Genomic DNA, 16,905 nt, shown 5'->3' with positions numbered 1-16,905 from the left:
CGAAGCTTTCGAACGCAAGCAGCGCGGAGGCAGCGTAACATGTGTGCACAATTGTGCTGGTTTTGTAAGATAAAAAGCAGTTACTCTGTATGCCCTTTGCTTCTAGGGTAAAGGATGGAAGACTAGCTCAGGTCTGCATTATGTCTGGCGTGACAAGGTCGATGGTGCGAAATACCATGCTCCCTTGTATGAACCCAATAGTTATATCTGGCTTCGGTGCGCTTATTCTGTGTCAGAGTTCTACCGTTGGACCAAATGAACCATTTATGATGAGCGGATGCTCACCCCCCAACAGCTGCCAGATTGAAATTTCTCATGTTACGCACCTTGAGATTGTTAAAGGTTTGTTACTATGGCTATCATAAGGAAGCTTTGATATTTCTATGATCTTCTAAGTAGTGGGTCGTGGTCCGAAAAGGTGGTCCTAAACTTAACACCCCTATAGCATTGCCGATTCTCTAGTACATACTGCTACCTACCTATGCTCTTCTAACCATCGACAGCAACAGCCTGCCCCAAGAGTTTCTCCCACTTCATACACAACGCAGCGATGAACATGATGCCTCCGGAAACAGGGGTCGGCACAAAGGTCATCTGCATTGCCTGCGTAACGGCCATACCTACTTTGTCCCGCAGCGCGCCATCCAACGTCTCAAACAAGGTGCTCTGCGCACCAGCCACCGCGCCCGAAATCTCTTCATGCGAGAAGCCATTACCGGCTAGGACTGCTGACAGGTTGTTGAAGGCTTCTGACTGATAGATTTGCCCCGCGACGGCCAGCGCAATGACCTGTCCACCGATCTGAGAAACATTTTGCATGTTGAGTGCAGCGCCCGCATCCTTGGGGTTTGTGGTCAGCGTGGCGACTGTATAGCCGGTCACTATGGACAGACCAGTGCCAACAGTAGCGAGGATCGTCAAGCCATAGATAGTGCCTGTTGTCGAACTGGGGCCCAAATAGACCACCAACGGGCCGCCACCAACTAACAAGAAGACGCTGGCGATGATGTAGATGATCTTGTAAATCTTGATGAAGTGGAGGAAGGTTCCTGAGACAAGGTTCACCGTGACGGCGATGATGACGAAGGGGAGCAGGCGCACGGCCACCATGAGGGCTTCGTCATTATTCACAAACTGGAAGTAGATGTGGAGGTAGTAGGAGGTGACGAAAAGAGACGTAGTGCCAGCTGCTGTCACCACGTATAGGAGCACCTGTGCACGATCCCACAGCAGATGACCCGGGAATGCGCGCCGTCCCAAAACAGCTCCGAGGGCCCAGAACACAGCGATGAGGGACATGTAAAGACCACGTTCCTTCTCCACGGTCATGACGGCAAACTATTGCAGGGAGCCAAGGTAAATACCGTTGCCTCCAGCGCCGGCGATAACACGACCGACAATCAGAGCGTTCATGTTCGGAGCAGCGCCGCAAACAGCCGAGCCGACCTCAAAGAGTACCACCGTGGCAATATAGATCCATTTCATGTTGAAGGCGTTGAAAAAGGGTACCGAGCAAGAGAATGATGCACACGGAGTCCAGCGGGAAACCTGCTCCAATCCAGGCGAATTGCTCGACATGGCCAAATGCTTTGATGACTCCATGGTTTATTACTGCCCAGTGCGCATGAATCGCTATATTATTCCTCAAGACCGATACTGGAATAGTGATGGGATTGTAAAGACTCTCCCAATCCGGCTCGTTTGCATTTGACCACAAGGTGAGGCTTCGCAACATATGCGCACTGTTGTGCTGGTTTTGTATCTTCGAAAAATATGTGCTCTGGAAACCCTTCGTTTCGGGGGTATAAACGGGGAAAGCAAAACAGGTTTTGAGCATGGTCCAAGTTCGTCTATTTCTCGACAATACTGGAATTCCCTCTACTTAAACCCGATCGTCATGTCAGGCTTAGACCCCTGAGGGGGCAGGAACGGCATAATTCTTCCCTTGTGTGTCTCTGTGGACATGATAGAGGTTGTCCCGGGTGCTAGAGAGGATGTCGGGTTCAGAGAATCAGGGCCGCCCGAGACACAATTCTCGAGAAATGCCGTGCCGAACAAGGTGGTTTGTTTTGCACCTGAAATATCAACGGATTCGGGTTGGCTAGATGAGTTGTTTTGTGTAAGGGAATCTTCTGTAGAGGGTGAAAGCCCCCGTCGGAAGGCAGACTCCAGGAATGACTGAGCTCTGGGCATTGTCCTGGCAGGTGAGAACAAGCTTATTTCTGATAATAGACCGGGAAGACAAGTGCGACGACATATCAAGTTATGATACTGGAAGCGCAGAAGCAACTAGCAATAGCATGGTGTTTAGAGACCTGAATGTTTGGGTTATCACTCGTCATGGCCTATAATGACAATTTAAGAGCCCGGGAGATCAATAAAATTATTGAGATGGAGGAAGTTAAAAATGAAGCGACGTTGTTATATAGTACCCAAAGCAGTGAATGTTCCAATCCGGTCCATGATGTCTCTAGAGTGAAGGAAAAAAGCATTCTAAAAAGCAGTCTAGAGGTTTTTAAACATGTCTGTCACTATCGAAAGACCAACGTATGTACTATACATTAAGACGGGACACCCTCATACTCCCACCCTTCAATAACCCTCTTCCGTCGTCGCGAGTTCCGCCGATTAGCATTACACTTGACGAACAACATCAACGCTGCAACGACACAGATGACAATCCCCCAAATCGTAGCAACCAGAACCGTCCGCTTCTCCAACTGTTGCGGATCCGACGCATACGGACAATTAGCATCAGGACCACCGCTGATCCAGCAAGACGCGATATCCAACGAGTTAAAGTCTATCCAGACTTGGCGCATACTGTCCTTTGAGGAGGAAGTGTCCAAGGTACCGTTTGACGAAGAAAGGAGATAGCGGTAGAGGTAGGTATTCTCGAGCCCCGTGCGCGGAAGAGAGAAGGTGGTGTTTTCGGGACAGGTGCGTCCAGCGTTTCCGTAGGATGTCTTCTCCATGGACAGTTTCCAGGTGAATGGGAGGTGGTTGACGCGACAGGCTGTGTAGCGGTCTTCACTGCAGCCGATGGCTGCCCAGTGACCGTTGGTTGATAGGTCAATTACTGCGCATCGTTCCTTGGGATCGCCGTCTTCGTCGTCTATGGAATCTTGCGGTTGTCCGGCGGACCAGGCCCAGGAGGCAGATAATGATATATTTCTGTATGTTTCAACGTCGTTGTCCGCTGTAGCGTTGAGGAGGGTATCGTTGAGGTTGGGTGATAGGCCGCAAGCTGTTAGGTTTGTGACTATACTTGACAATTGCCCCAGTGTCACTGAGCTGTTTGTCGATGGAACTGGAATTCGAGTCGACACTGCCCATGACGAATTAACCTGAGAGACCAGATAAGCGTCAGAGTCGTAGAGACATCCCGTGTCCAGACTGCCGTCAACCGCTGAGGAGACATCCACGAAATCGGTCAAGTAAGACGGAGGAAACAGCACGCTGTCGCTACCCAGGTCATAACCCTCGATCTGTGGATCGATATCCCCATACCCAAAAAGGATCCTTCGTTCTCTTGCAAGCTGCACGTACTTCGAGCATGGCCAGCCGTCTGGGGTACTCTGCCTACCCTTTGCATCCTCATGGATCGTGAAATACTCCGTGATAGGCTCATAACCATCGGTCACCCGATACCACGAATTATTCAGATTGCTCCGTTCTTCTGCAAGTTGCGACGGATTATAGATATATTCGCCTAATCTGTCTTCGAGTAGATCGCCAAGGCGTTCATTGTTACTCGGTAACTGCGCTCCAGATACCGCTGGAGCCGGCTCATCGGGCGCGGATGCACTGGCAGCCCCATGGAGGCTGAATATGACAAACGAAAGGTATACATTCAGCTGAGAGGTGTTATTTTCGAAGTAGCCACGCAGTATATCAATCAAGCCGGAGACATCAAGATCTTCAGAGCACTGATATGAACCCAGTTGGTATAGTTGCGATCCGGTTGAGCTAGTCACAGCGGTTATGGAGCTATCTGCCGCTGCGTTTGCAGGGACAGACACCGGACAGAACGACCATGATCGTCGCTCGGCGGACCAATAAAGATCGACCAGCAGCCGACGATACCCTACTGCCAATAAATTTGATATGCATTTCGCAGTAGAAGTCTCATCGAATACGTTGTCTGCGAAACATGCTGCCCTTAGCGACACGGCCGGGTGCGTCACGAAGTTGATGGGGATTTGACCAGCCGCATCTCTCTCGCTCTACATGGGGAATAAAGTCAATATTAGAGCATATATGCAAGGGAGAAGCAGAGAGACTTGCCAGCAACGTAGCCACCCATGTAGCGTTTACAAGGGAGCTATCAGGGTCATAGTTCAGGGTCATGGACAGACTCTCAGATAGGGGCTATGGGGCGCAGTCAAGCAACATCGCAGATATTGTCCAATCTGCCAATCACCGTACCATCGGGAGCATATAATAATAGTAATCGCAACAATAATAACAATATGGGGATAATCCGGCAGTGCGATGAAGAGAAGTCGTCAATTCAGCCTTGACGGACAAGGCGGAGCACCGCCTTTACCCCATTCGGAACACAAGACAAACAAAGCAAACACCATCTGGCCACTTCTCCGTCCATCGCTGAGATCGACCCGAGTCTTTAATTAGGACCACTACGTCTTTCCTTCCACAACGCCGATTCCTCACCACCAAAACCTCTCCAAACTAGGCCCCGTCCTAAACCATCCTCCCACCATGGCCACCCCCGGCGGCCCATCCCCCCAGCAAATCGCTGCCATGCAACAGCAGTTCGCCGCCGAAGCCGCCAAACGAGGACTGACCCCCGAGCAGTTCGCCCAGCAACAGCGCGAGCAACTGGCCGGAGAGGCACAAAAGCATGGCCTTACCACGGAACAGTATCTTGCGCAGCTCAGAGCGCGCGCTATCGCCGCCCACCAGAAACAGTTGGAGCTGCAGCAACAGGGTCAACCGTCAACACGGCCTCCGACGCAGCAGCCGGGTCAGCAGCAGACTACTACGCAGGTGCCGGTGAATCCTGATAACCCGCCCGATCCGAAGGCGGTTGCTGTTGCGCAATTTTTGCGGTCGCAGAATCTCAAGCCTAGGACGTGTATTATGGATGGTCAGCGGAAGGATATGTTCAAAGGTATATCGGCCCTGGTGAGGGAACAAAGAAAACAGTTGGATGCTAACTGAGGTAAAGTGAAACGTGCAATTCGCGCGATTGAATCCCCCGCCTATGCCAAAGCCGCCGCAAAGAAAAACTCCCTCCTCCCCCCTGTGACAGACCGCGCCTCCGCAGAGAACGTCTTCAAGCTCCTCCCGCTCTCGCTCCTCGCTCTCCGAGTCTCCAAGGTCGACCCGCACGCAGGCCACAACCACGCGAAGCCCAAGAACCGAGTGAAGGGACTCTGGACCGTGAAAATCGAACAGCACCAAGAAACCGACTCGATGATGCACTACGTCTGGCTCTACGAAGGACCGCAATGGAAGCAGAAGGCTATGGCCGCGGCCGTTGTAGCTGGTATTTTCGCTGTGGTTCTTTTCCCGCTGTGGCCTATGATGTTGCGACAGGGAGTGTGGTATCTGAGTGTGGGCATGATGGGCTTGCTGGGATTGTTCTTCGCCATGTCGATCTTCCGTCTGATTCTGTTCTGCATCACGGTGCTTGTCGTACCACCTGGTCTGTGGCTCTTCCCGAACTTGTTCGAGGATGTTGGGTTCTTTGACAGTTTCAAGCCTTTGTGGGGATGGCAAGAGGTATGACCTTTTTAACTTTGAAATCATGATTTCGTCCTTGCTAACTAATATGTTACAGACCAAGAAAAAGAAGTCCAAGAAATCCGTCAAAGGCGAAGCACCCTCGACAGCCGCCAACGAGACAACATCCGCCACGACTACTGCGACACCAGCCACGGATACTTCAGGCACTGTCAAGCGCGATCTAGCTCCGAAGGTGGAAGAGGCGGACGAGTAATTGCGTTTTCATATTCTTCATTTCCGTGTTTTACTTACCCCTTTCTTCATTTCCCACGCTAAACAGCGACTCGTTATCGGATACCGTTTGCATCTTTTCTTCGTTTCTGGCATGACTGGGTCGCTTATCGGGTTTTGTATGTTGTTACGTTATATTCTTCAAGTTCAATGTGTTCTAGGGTTAGAATGGTCAAAATTTAATGTAGACAAATACTCCACCTCTCAGCAAAGTAATGATATTGTTGCCATGGTACAAGACGAGCGAAATGCAAACTCGAACAAGAATGAATCCACCTAAAGAATATATATATATATATTTTTTTTTTATCAAAAGATACGTCTAGATATATACATACGTCCAGCATGCCATGAAATGAATATAATACAATACACTCGATCAGTCATTCAATGAATCAATGAATAAATCCATCCTCCAGAGAAGTCATGAGACATAGAAAAGAAAATGAAAGACAATCAATGCATCGCTGTAGAAGGTATATAAAATGAAAATGAAAATGATAAATCCAGTCAGTCCGTGTATCAAGTCGTGGACTCCTCAAAATGCATCAAGAATGAGAAAACAAACCAGTAAATTCAAAAAAAAAAACATATAGAGAAAATGAAATATAATGAAGAATGTGAAGGAGGGTATATGTTAAATATAATATGATAGCCCAAAGCCAAAGGAACGACAAGAGGAAAGGGAAGGAAAGGGAAAGGAAGTTGACACTACCTCGCCGACGAAGAAATACTCCTCATCCCCAACGAAAACCGCGACGAATGCGAATGCGAATGCCCCGTCACCCCCACAGAGCTCTTCCTCTCCTTCATCTTCCTTAATCCATGCCCGTTTACCGGCGGCGGACTTTTGCATGACCGCGGCGACATTGGAAGCGCCGTGTCCGCAGCAGACGGGTCAACGGGGACCGGTGAGGGGATCTTGGGGAGGGGGCAGTTTGGTGGTGGGACTGAGGGGGGTCCGACTGCGAGTCCGGGCATGGATTTTCGGCGCGAGACGTTGGGCATGGTGGAGTAGGAGTAGGTGACGTTTGTGGTGTTGTTTGTTGGGTATAGGACGGAGGTGCGGCTCTTTTGGGGGTCGCGGCGGGAGCGAGTTGAGTGGGTTGGTGGTGATTGCGGGGATTGGACGTCGCCGTTTGAGACGGCGTCGACGGAGGAGACGATGCTTATTGGTCTTGAGGGGCGTGGTGTGCTGTTGACTGTTGATATGCTGCCTCGTGGGGGGCGAGTTATGGCCGTTGATGGTTTCCGTTCGTAGCTTTGTTGTGTTGTCGATTCGCATGTCACCAGGGAATCCTGGGAGGGGGATACTCGCAATGGCCGCCTTCGGTTCATGCTGCTCTGGCGGGAGACTATTCCATGGGGATCGCTTGGATCGTTGCGGCTCATGCTGGAGAGACTGCGCACAGGAGACTGTGGGGGAGACGGGAATGACGCGATGGCATTGACGTCAAAGTCATCCTCGTTCTGGTCATCCGGTTGTTGAATGGATGCCAGTTGCAGCGGAGGAATATTATTCATTGCGGTCCTGGCTGCGAAGCGCTTGCTGAAAGAGGGAACGCTGAAATTGGGCGCTGGCGGTGACGTACTTCGAACAGAGGGATCAGGTGCCGTCGATTGAGATCGAGGTAACTGTGAGACATCCGGTTGGAACGGTTCCGCTGGCTGCGTGGACATGTATGCCATCGATCGTCGTTTTTTCGGGCTTGTCAGGACGGGACTCAGCGTGGCTTCCCGCGGGGGAGGTGACGTGACATTTTCTGAACCATGATTGCGCATCGCAGGTGAAATAGTAGCATCCCGCGGGGGAATTGTCGTCGCCGTTGTGGTCGTCCCCGATGTCGTCGTCGTGGCGGTAGTGGCAGCATAGAAACGCCCAGAGGCACCATTGGCAGCGGATTGTGGTGCTCCCACATCAGTAGCGGCCGTGGAGACCATCGAATGGCGGTTGCTATTGGACACATAGGAACTCCGACGGGAATCCCCCTCTGACTGACTCTCATTCTGCGGTTGCAAGTACAGGTTCGAGAATCGATTAGGGTCCCTCTTCACAAGTTGTCGCACACTTGTCTTCGACCGCAACTGTTGCTCCATCCCATCATCAAACACCCGTTCCGAAACATACTTTTTACCCCCGCGAGCTTCGATCTGGGCTCGAACGGTAAGCAGCCAAGAACTCAATTCGTCGGGATCGTTGAAGGTCAGAAGAAAACTTTGAGTCAATCTCCGTGTGTACGACCGATGGAAACCCAATCGTGTCAGCAACGGACGCGGCACATCTGTAGGGGCAGGGGCTTCAGATCCATCTGGGCCTTGCGACACCTGTAAGACCCAATGCTTCCCTGGGATAGCGTCACTAGCAAATGCCACCGACTTCGGGCCTAGAAGGAGCATTTTCTCAGGCAGTCGGTCATATTTCCCATCCCCAGAGTATTGCAGAATATATCCCGAAGTAGTCACGACGTAAACCTTCTGAGTCCACTCCGTCTTGCCAATTGTCTCCGATAGTGACCGCAGATGCCTCCTTTCCTTGTCCTCCTTCTTCTTTCTAGCCGCAGCCTCTTCGCGTGTGACTTCTTTTTGCTGTGACAAGGCACCCACATTCTCGTCCTCGCGCGACCCGCCGCCCTTGGAAGTAGCATGCGCACGTAAGATAGCATCAGCTGACAGCGTCGGGACCGGAAGGGTGCTATGCTTGATGGCTTGCGGATAAGCCTGGAACAGCGGCGGTGGTTTCCATCCCAGATCCCGGGCCGGCGGCTTATCCTCCTCGCTTGGCTTCGGGGGCGGCGGTTTGGACGGGGGAAGCTTGTTTCGCGTAGGCAGCTCGGCTGCGGACGTGGGCGAGGTGACGAGGGTAGGCGTCGAGATCGCGGTCTTGGGTGTGTTGCAGAAGTTTGGCGATAATGGCATTTCGGGTTGTGTCACTGTTGTTGTGTGGTTGTTGTTATTAAGATTAATCTTGGTGGTACTGGCGTCGATGTTGGCATTGGTGCCCGTGGGATGCACCTCGTCGATCTCGGCAAGTTTGTGGTCATGGGCAGGCTTGCGTGCTGATTTGTCGCGGCCAAAGAGGCTGCGCAAGCTGGACTTGGACGACTGGTGCTTTGGTGGATTCAAGGGAACCTTCTCCATGGCCTCACCATTGGCGCTGACATATTCATTTGGTCGAGGGCGGTTGGCCGGCGCAGGACGGGCTGTTGGACGACTGAAATTGGTTTGGCCGAAGTCGGTCTGAAGTGGTGCCAGTCGTTGACCTCTGCGTTCGCTGACCGAAGGGTGAGGGGGTTGTATATTCAAGGCCATCTTATCTGATCCTCCACGTTCCAACACTGTTTGCCTGTATAGTGTAATTCCAGAACCCCGGCGTCCACACACAATTGCAACTCAGATTCGATTGGATTGGCAGACGAAAGGATGGGTATCATATAAAACAAAAAATCGCAGGCGTCAAAATATAGAAAACAAAAATAATAATAGTAAGAAGGAGCGTATGCGCGAGAGAGCGGTGACTCGTAGTTGACCGGTGTAATTAAATTAAGTCATGCAGGATGAATGGCCCTTCTGAATGAGACAAACGTCACTCGATGACCCGGAAAAGACACGCGCCGCACAAACTTGACGGCGACAAAAAAACTGCCGAACCACTCGAGGTTCTGAATCGAACAAGGTGGAAAAGAGAGAATGGAAGCGCGGGAGAGCAAGACGACGGAGATTGAAGGGAGATCACTCCTGATAATCCTTAGACGAACGCCTAGTCCGAGAGAGCCCACCTGGAGGGGCGAAAATATTAATTAAGAATGATAGGTTAAACTGGGATATTAATATTTAAAAAAGCAGGTAATATAGATTCCCGAGCGAGAGACGACCTGCGTCAGCTGACAGACGGGGAAACTGGCCACGAACGAGCGGAAAAGAATTAAAAGACAAAGAACGGAAGATGAAGAAGAGAACGTGCGCGCGCGCGCGAGAGAGAGAGAGAGAGAGAGAGAGAGAGAGAGAGAGAGAGAGAGGAGAGGACGCGAGAAAGAAAGGGCAAAAAGAGGGAAATGCGCGCACGAGGTGCTGATCGGGAGACCGTTGAGTGCTCCGTTCACTGTACTTTTTTGTCTTTGCTTTAATTCGAATTAATCTCGTTAGTGCCGCCGAGTGGAGCGTGAAGAAATGCCGGATCATCGCAGAGCCAGCTCTCGACTCGAGTCGGACGACACGACGACAGGAGTCAAAAACATCAAGACACCCAGCAATTGTTCCTGGTGCAAAAATTTCTGCCTTCTTTTGACTCTTTTCCTCTTTCGAGCAGCGATCCCGACATCCTGAAACCATTCCTGAAGCAGACGAAACAATCGCGAACCCCTGAGTGGAGCAGACAAGGTTCGAGGTGCAGACGGTGTATACTCGGAAGACTTCTGGTAGAGCGAATACGGACGTATTAAATAAGAGAGCGCCGTCCGGTTCGAGTCAGGAACCTGGTCGTGAACCGATGGGTGGCATTGTTTGGGTCCGGAGTCAAAAAACATACTGTATGCTGCCTTCTCTCGCTTTGTCAATGTCCTGTTAATCAATCTGTCAGCACGAGGGATCATCGGTGCACGAGACGTATAACTCAGGGGCCATATACTTGCCTTTTACCCCTTTTGTCCGGACAAAAATCCACGCCGATATATATATGTATATCAAGACCGGAGTTCTCCAGCGAACGGATAACCCGATAGGTATCCGAAATGAAATCTCTCTCTCCAATGCTCCCGGACCAACTCGAAAATGAGATTTCAGCCCAGGTGGATGGAGTCAAGATTTGCTCCATGCTTTACCCACTGTGATGTGGACCAGGTCCATGTTCAGTATGTAATACCGAACAAGTAGGTTTCTCAAAAAAAAAAAAAAAGTTCTACCAAAAAAAAAGAAAAAAAAAAGAAAGAAAAAGAAAACAAAATTTATACATCAAACAATGAATTCCAAAAAAAAAAATATATATATATATGTATATATTTTCAATAGCACTTCTGCCCCTCGCTTTGTTTCACGGCGCCTATCAAATCTGCTCCGTTCTCGCAATGCTCTGCCAAGGTCACATCCTTCTGAGAGAGGCCCCGCGGGTTATGCGTCGTCCAGTGTACATCGACCGAGCCGAACCTCTAATTAGGATACCATCATTGGTCAGAACGTGCAACCCGGGAGGCAATAAATGCAGGGAATACTAGGGAACACATACCACGGTGATAGTCGGATGGTGTTTCTTGGCTGCACTCTCAGCCGCAATCACATTCACAAAACTCTAGTCGTCGATCAGCTTTAGAAGAAAAGGAGAAGGGAAAAAGAAAAGGGAGGAAAAGGGAGAGAGCATACCACTGCCTTGAAGTACGCCTTGAAATAAAAGGTCTTGGTCACTCCCATTCCATCCTGGTCCAGCTGCCATCCGCGTTGTCGTAGCGAGTTCAATCCTGCCGTTACCTGTGCTGTATCTTCTCCTTCGGAAAATCGAATGGTAGACGGCTGACCGGTCGACGAAGCCATCCGGACTGGTGAATGTGTCGCAACGAAAGTTGAAGCAGTGGGAACGCGAAGAGGACAAGATCGCGTCGCAGTCCAGAACACGCGGGGAAGTGGCTGCGCTGCCTGGGTACGAGCAAGCCGTGAGAGTTGAAGGATACCACGCTGCATTATAAGAGGCAATAATGTGTTGCAGCTGCTCAATCCGTATGAGACAAGATCCCGACTGTCATGGCCGCAGAAGACGCATGAGGTCATCGGTACGGATCATCTGGCGGTCCCACCACGCGACTCTCCGTCTACTCCGTACAAGTAACTACACAGTACTTCAGTTATCCTACGATGAGAGGACAAAATAAATTTTTGTATAAAAAAAAAAAAAAAAAAAAAGGCAAAAAAGACAATAGTAGATCCAGCTTTTACTCTAAGGGCCGTCCCGAGCAAAGCGCCCGAACACCACCGCAGAATGCCGCCATTTCAAAGTACATCTGCATCACAAATAGAAAAAAAAAAAATTACCCAGTTATAATGATCAGAAGAGAGGCGCTACCACTGGTCTAGCCAGTGGCTCAATTCGCTTTCTCTTTCTGAGCCAGTCAAAAAGAGAGAAGAATGAGGCATTGGGGTGCACATCGATCCAGGTCTCTGGTTCAATACTAAGCACCCACATGCAAATCAGATCAGAGACAAAGAAAAGAAAAGAAGAAACTAGCAATACATTGGGGTATGAAGTTTTAAAACAGTCCCTTTCCTCCACTCAAATGCACAAGATGATGTTCCTTTGAAAGGGTAAAAAAAGAAACACTTCATGCCTCCATTGACAAACTCGTATCCTCGAGCGTCGTCTGATGGTCGTTCAATCGTAATCGTGTCAACCAGCATGTCATCATGCAAGGATCTAACGTTCTAGTTGAAGTGTTTTTTTTTTTTTTTTTTAAGACAGGGAATTGCGACGAGAGGCAACACGGGAGTTGGCTTGGGAGGCAACGCGAGAGTTGGCTTGGGAGGGACCCCGTGATGCGGTGTAACTGTTCTGGCGACTTCCCAAGGTCTGTCGGATGCGGAGGTTCTGCTGCGACCTCACAAACGAGTTGGCACGAGAGTTGAGCTGGGAAACTCCCTGTCCCTGAGCCATGTGCTGATGCATCTCCGCACGGGCGTCCGACAGCTGTTGGGCAAATGGCGAGCGTTTACGAAGTTCTGGTCCGTACCAGTAGACGACGTACACGGCAAGCACGAGAACAAAAGAAATACAGCCTGAGTAATTGTCAGAAAAGACGGTCGAGGGCAGAAAAGTAGCAAAAAAAACTTACCAAGAATAGTAGACGCATACTCAAGATGATATTTGCCGCCAATGTCTGTACAAATGTATTAGTAACGGAAAATTAAATGGAAGGAAACGGGCTAGATAAAACATACTCTGATAGAAAGGAGTAGCAGGCACGGTCAAAACACCAGCCAAAAAGTCTCTGGCAAAGCCGTTGCCGCCAGTCGCCGAGGCGGAGTAGGGTCCGTAGGCACAGATCATATAGTCAATGGTGGCCATGTAAATAGCGTAGTTGGCGATACCGACAATGGCTGCGAAAATCATGCTTCCAATCCAGTGAATGTTCGACAAGCTGGTCCAGGCGAAGCCAAAGAGACCAATGGGCAGGCAGGGTGCAGTGTACAATAACCACCAAAGACGGGATTCGTACTGCGTGCGCTCGTCGTCCGGCCAGCGAAGACGCTGGGCCTTGTTCCGACGGAACACGGGGATGAAAGATGCATAGGCGATGAAATACCCGACAAGGATGGGAATGAAGGATAGACCAACAGCCCAAGCGCTGAAGTTCCACTGTCCGTACACCAAGGCGAAAGACTGGATGAACATGAAAATCAGAGCGTCGCTGAATCCACTGAGGAGCGAAAGAGTCATGACGATGGGCTCCGTCAAGAACATGCGGAACGGACGAATCCATGTGGCAAGAACCTCACGGACCGAGAAGCGCTCCCTGTAGGGCACCAGCTCGTTGGGGCCATAAACATTAAGGTCCTCGCCGCTCTTTCGCTTTTGCTTGGCGATCTTGTCGAGCATAATGCTAGTTCTTGTTTCAGGCACGAAGAAGAAGTGCAAAGCTTGGACAAAACCGCCAAAGATCAATTGGATCCAGATGTTCCAGCGCCAGGGCAGGAATTGTTCAACGAAACCACCAACGACAGGGCCGATGACGGAACCAGCAACAGACGAGAAGACCACGCAGGCCACAGCATACTGCTGGTCATCAGCCTCCCACAGGTCGGCAATCATGCCAAGTGTGACAGAGCCACCGGCGGACGAAAGACCACCCAGGGCCCGACCAACTATGATGGTGGCGAAATTGGGAGCGATAGCAACAGGGATCTGCCAAATGTTGACAAGAAAGAGACTGGCTTGGAGGATAGGCTTGCGGCCAAGCTCTTCACTCCACGGAGCCCACAATTCACAGCCAAAGGCGTACAAGACAAGGAAGATCATGGCACCACAACGAGCAGCCTGCTGGCTGACGTTGAACTCCTCAGAAATGCCCCCGACGGCGTTGGAGTAGAGACTAGTATTGAAGTTCATCGAGACCTGGACCATGAAGATGACCATGATGATTGTCCACTTTTTTAACGAAGAGAAGGAGTAGCCAAGCTGGTCGTAGCAGTCGGCCTCGGTGAGCTCGATCTTGGGGTCGGACGGGGTACGTTGAACTTTGTCCAGAGACGAACGCTGATTAGGGTGGGAGGGATCAACGGCGGCATTGTCTTCCTTGAGGGCGTTGTTGAGAATGGCGTCCACATGAGAGGAGGAAGTCTCGCTGTCGCGGGGCTTCTCCTCCGAGGAGAGTTTAGGATCACCCGCCATGGTTTCGCACCTAAAGTCAATTCGAACCAGTTAGACAGAGAACCAGAGATGGAAAAGCGAGGGGATAGTTGGAGACATACCGATGGATTCGGGACAGTCTCAAGATGAAAAAGACTCAGACAAAAAGAGAGGGCTCACAGAGCTAACAGAGCCAGCAGAAAAGAGACACACTGGCTATCTCTGATAATCAGAGACAAGAACCAGGAAGTTCCAAGAAGACAATCAGGAACGATGAGAAGTGAAAAGGAAAAAAAGGGGGAAAGGAAGACAGTGAGCAATGAGAGAGAGAGAGAAGTAAGAAAGATGGGAAGGGAAGAGAAGAAAAAGGAACGTTGGGGAAGGCACGTATATAAATACAGCCCGAAGCGGGTGAATTCAAACAATTTGGGAAGGAACAGTGGTGAATGATACCTGCTTACCCGATAGGGAAAGTACGGGGAACAGCCCCATGCCGATACGACGGTTGGCCGACGGCGGTCCACTGTAGGTCATTATTACAGACACACTCCGGGGTGTACAGTACGAGGTTTGGTATAATAGAATACGCCGGTAGCCCTATGCTATTGTCGCGTTATAGTCAGAGTACTACAGATAAACACTGAAAAAGGGACAATGTAACTTAAACAAGCATATACGGTATGCCGAACATACAGCCTCCAGGTACAGAGTACTTCTTTGCCACGTCGGATGTTTTCTTTCGAATTTACGGCATTCTGAGTACGGAACGCAAGCACGGGAAGGCGAACAAGAGAAACGGATGGCAAGGGCCAAAGCCAGACTAACAGAGTTTGGTTAGTGCCATTATTGCCTCCCCACGGGCAAAGACCAACCCCAACCCGCATTGATCCACTCCGGACTTGGCGTAGGCGGTCCGATGCATCTCCGGATTACCCTGTTTGGGAGCAGAGACGGACTAGGTCAACAAGTACACATTACATAATACTTCATTGACTAAATCGTATAAATTACTAGAGAAATGCATTGTATGTCAAATTCAGTGGTTGCACCGGGTTGTAAAAGATTCCATGGACCATCCAAGTCACGGGGACCAGCAAATTGACGTCTTGCAGCAAACTTTGACAGGGAATATACAGGTGGATGACTCGGAGTTGACCGGCATCTTACGTCATGTGACTTTCCTGAAACGGACTGCGCTACGGAGCACATACTCTATAGATCGAGATAATAATGCTGTTCATGGCCATATTCTGTACAAGTACTTTTCCTCGCCGGTTCCGGCGCGGCCGGTTTCCGTCCCTGTTTTCGGTTCCGTGCCCGACCGCCTTCCGGATCCGGCTGTGTCAGTCTCCAGCTTCGACATACTCCGTACAGAGTACAACCTGCCCGGTTCACCTTCATCAACCTCACTACTCTTGCTCCTCTTATTCATCGGTTTCTATATCCAGGAAAGCAGTCTTGCCTTTGTTATCTACCGTATCCACAGCTTGACATCACCTCATTTCCCTGTGACATGAACGATCCTTCCACCGAACCGTCTCTTCCCCCGCGTAGCTCACCGCGCAGTCGTCTGTCTATCTCGGACCATCGACGTTCAGCATTGGCCGGCTTGAATTCAAATATGGCCGACTCTACCGTGGGCGAATCCGATCCTCGGTCCTCCTCCAGGACCCGTGCGAGCAACGGCGGCAGTCCGGTCTTGGCCACCACCGGCGATCCACACCACCACCATCGCACACCCTCACTGGGAGAATTGCATCAGGAGCTCGAGCAGGAACAAGAAGCTCAAGTGGTATGACAGGCCCCCTGTTCACTTCTGAGTTTGACACTTTTTCGTTTAAGAGCTACCCTTGGGGTAATAATCATCGGCACCGCTGATTGTTTAACTTTGGTTATCAGAACCGACTCCTACAGTTGATTCGGTCCCAGCAGACCCAACTCCAGCAGCTTCAGCAACAACAGCAGTCCTCTGGAACCGCTATTGTCGACGAGACTACCCCACATTCCGATTCTACGCCATTCCCACCAATCCCGCCACTCCCCACGGCAAGTGGCCGAACTTCCACCCAATTAGTATCCCCCTCGTTCTCCAGTCGTCGGCAGTCTCGGCCATCTAGTCAGGCCGCCTCCCCTAGTCTCCGACCGCAATCTTCCCTGCACCATCTGCGCGGACCCCCGGAAGGACTGGAGTCACTTGCGGGCACCAGTGACAACGCCGCGTCTCGGAGTAACAGCAGAGATGAGTGTGCTTTCTATCAGGCAGAAGCAGCCATGCTTTCTCGAGAAAATCAGATGTTGCGTCAGCGAATCAGGGATTTAGGTAAGTCATGCATGCGGCATTTTAGTTTTCTCGTTGTCTTTCTCTTTTTGCTTTTTCTCCTTCCGACCGGGAAGTACGGAGTACTGTCATCTCACCCCGTATTTATTTTTATTTTTATATCCCCGTAATTACCATGACGCTAACATCGGACCGATTTCTCTTCCCTTCTAGAGCGACAAGTTGCATCCCAAACCCAGCCCGACTCTTCGGTCGACAAGACTTGATTTAGGCAAAATACAAGATACCAAGAAGAGAAAAAAAAAAAAAAAAAAAAAAAAAA

The 16,905-nt window shown here is 50.4% G+C and overlaps 7 protein-coding genes across 7 annotated transcripts; 2 read left to right on the top strand and 5 right to left on the bottom strand.

The window, feature by feature from the left end:
- Window positions 1–374: 374 nt before the first annotated feature.
- Window positions 375–1,602, bottom strand: ASPGLDRAFT_85041 (uncharacterized protein; the record flags this gene model as incomplete). The annotated part of the gene is made up of 2 exons (XM_022550311.1): window positions 375–1,338; window positions 1,399–1,602. 2 exons carry the CDS (start codon window positions 1,600–1,602, stop codon window positions 490–492), a joined length of 1,053 nt encoding a protein of 350 aa, XP_022397249.1. The 3' UTR covers window positions 375–489.
- Window positions 1,603–2,395: 793 nt separating this feature from the next.
- On the bottom strand, window positions 2,396–4,490 carry ASPGLDRAFT_85040 (Lectin C-type domain protein). The gene is made up of 2 exons (XM_022550310.1): window positions 4,288–4,490; window positions 2,396–4,226 (listed from the first exon to the last, which is right to left on the bottom strand). The coding sequence occupies exons 1-2, from the start codon at window positions 4,348–4,350 to the stop codon at window positions 2,562–2,564; spliced, it is 1,728 nt and encodes a 575-aa protein (XP_022397248.1). The 5' UTR covers window positions 4,351–4,490; the 3' UTR covers window positions 2,396–2,561.
- Window positions 4,491–4,633: 143 nt separating this feature from the next.
- On the top strand, window positions 4,634–6,221 carry ASPGLDRAFT_76917 (Sec62 family protein translocation protein). Its single transcript, XM_022549870.1, has 3 exons — window positions 4,634–5,134; window positions 5,192–5,748; window positions 5,807–6,221. Exons 1-3 carry the CDS (start codon window positions 4,723–4,725, stop codon window positions 5,963–5,965), a joined length of 1,128 nt encoding a protein of 375 aa, XP_022397247.1. The 5' UTR covers window positions 4,634–4,722; the 3' UTR covers window positions 5,966–6,221.
- Window positions 6,222–6,547: 326 nt separating this feature from the next.
- On the bottom strand, window positions 6,548–9,434 carry ASPGLDRAFT_51391 (peptidase family M20/M25/M40 protein). The gene has a single exon (XM_022547519.1). It carries the CDS (start codon window positions 9,289–9,291, stop codon window positions 6,694–6,696), a length of 2,598 nt encoding a protein of 865 aa, XP_022397246.1. The 5' UTR covers window positions 9,292–9,434; the 3' UTR covers window positions 6,548–6,693.
- A 1,545-nt stretch (window positions 9,435–10,979) lies between these two features.
- ASPGLDRAFT_28918 (4a-hydroxytetrahydrobiopterin dehydratase) lies at window positions 10,980–11,502 on the bottom strand (the record flags this gene model as incomplete). The annotated part of the gene is made up of 3 exons (XM_022543799.1): window positions 10,980–11,123; window positions 11,201–11,263; window positions 11,335–11,502. 3 exons carry the CDS (start codon window positions 11,500–11,502, stop codon window positions 10,980–10,982), a joined length of 375 nt encoding a protein of 124 aa, XP_022397245.1.
- Window positions 11,503–12,412: 910 nt separating this feature from the next.
- Window positions 12,413–14,633, bottom strand: ASPGLDRAFT_85036 (putative MFS multidrug transporter; the record flags this gene model as incomplete). Its single annotated transcript, XM_022550309.1, has 4 exons — window positions 14,428–14,633; window positions 12,898–14,357; window positions 12,792–12,836; window positions 12,413–12,735 (listed from the first exon to the last, which is right to left on the bottom strand). Exons 2-4 carry the CDS (start codon window positions 14,345–14,347, stop codon window positions 12,413–12,415), a joined length of 1,818 nt encoding a protein of 605 aa, XP_022397244.1. The 5' UTR covers window positions 14,348–14,357; window positions 14,428–14,633.
- A 1,293-nt stretch (window positions 14,634–15,926) lies between these two features.
- On the top strand, window positions 15,927–16,849 carry ASPGLDRAFT_38910 (uncharacterized protein; the record flags this gene model as incomplete). Its single annotated transcript, XM_022545001.1, has 3 exons — window positions 15,927–16,097; window positions 16,205–16,625; window positions 16,797–16,849. The coding sequence occupies 3 exons, from the start codon at window positions 15,927–15,929 to the stop codon at window positions 16,847–16,849; spliced, it is 645 nt and encodes a 214-aa protein (XP_022397243.1).
- Between the last annotated feature and the right edge of the window lie 56 nt (window positions 16,850–16,905).

Source organism: Aspergillus glaucus (assembly GCF_001890805.1).
Source record: "Aspergillus glaucus CBS 516.65 unplaced genomic scaffold ASPGLscaffold_23, whole genome shotgun sequence".
Lineage (NCBI taxonomy): Eukaryota > Fungi > Ascomycota > Eurotiomycetes > Eurotiales > Aspergillaceae > Aspergillus > Aspergillus glaucus.
This window is presented reverse-complemented; position numbering and strand designations above follow the sequence as displayed.

What these genes read in the sequence shown, in the direction of transcription:
- ASPGLDRAFT_76917 (XM_022549870.1), top strand. Translation starts at nt 4,723, where the DNA reads ATGGCCACCCCCGGCGGCCCATCCCCCCAGCAAATCGCTGCCATGCAA. An exon ending in GCGGAAGGATATGTTCAAAG is followed by an intron (nt 5,135 to 5,191) that starts GTATATCGGCCC and finishes ACTGAGGTAAAG; the next exon opens with TGAAACGTGCAATTCGCGCG. An exon ending in CTTTGTGGGGATGGCAAGAG is followed by an intron (nt 5,749 to 5,806) that starts GTATGACCTTTT and finishes AATATGTTACAG; the next exon opens with ACCAAGAAAAAGAAGTCCAA.
- ASPGLDRAFT_85040 (XM_022550310.1), bottom strand. Translation starts at nt 4,350, where the DNA reads ATGACCCTGAACTATGACCCTGATAGCTCCCTTGTAAACGCTACATGG. An exon ending in CATGGGTGGCTACGTTGCTG is followed by an intron (nt 4,227 to 4,287) that starts GCAAGTCTCTCT and finishes TTCCCCATGTAG; the next exon opens with AGCGAGAGAGATGCGGCTGG.
- ASPGLDRAFT_51391 (XM_022547519.1), bottom strand. Translation starts at nt 9,291, where the DNA reads ATGGCCTTGAATATACAACCCCCTCACCCTTCGGTCAGCGAACGCAGA.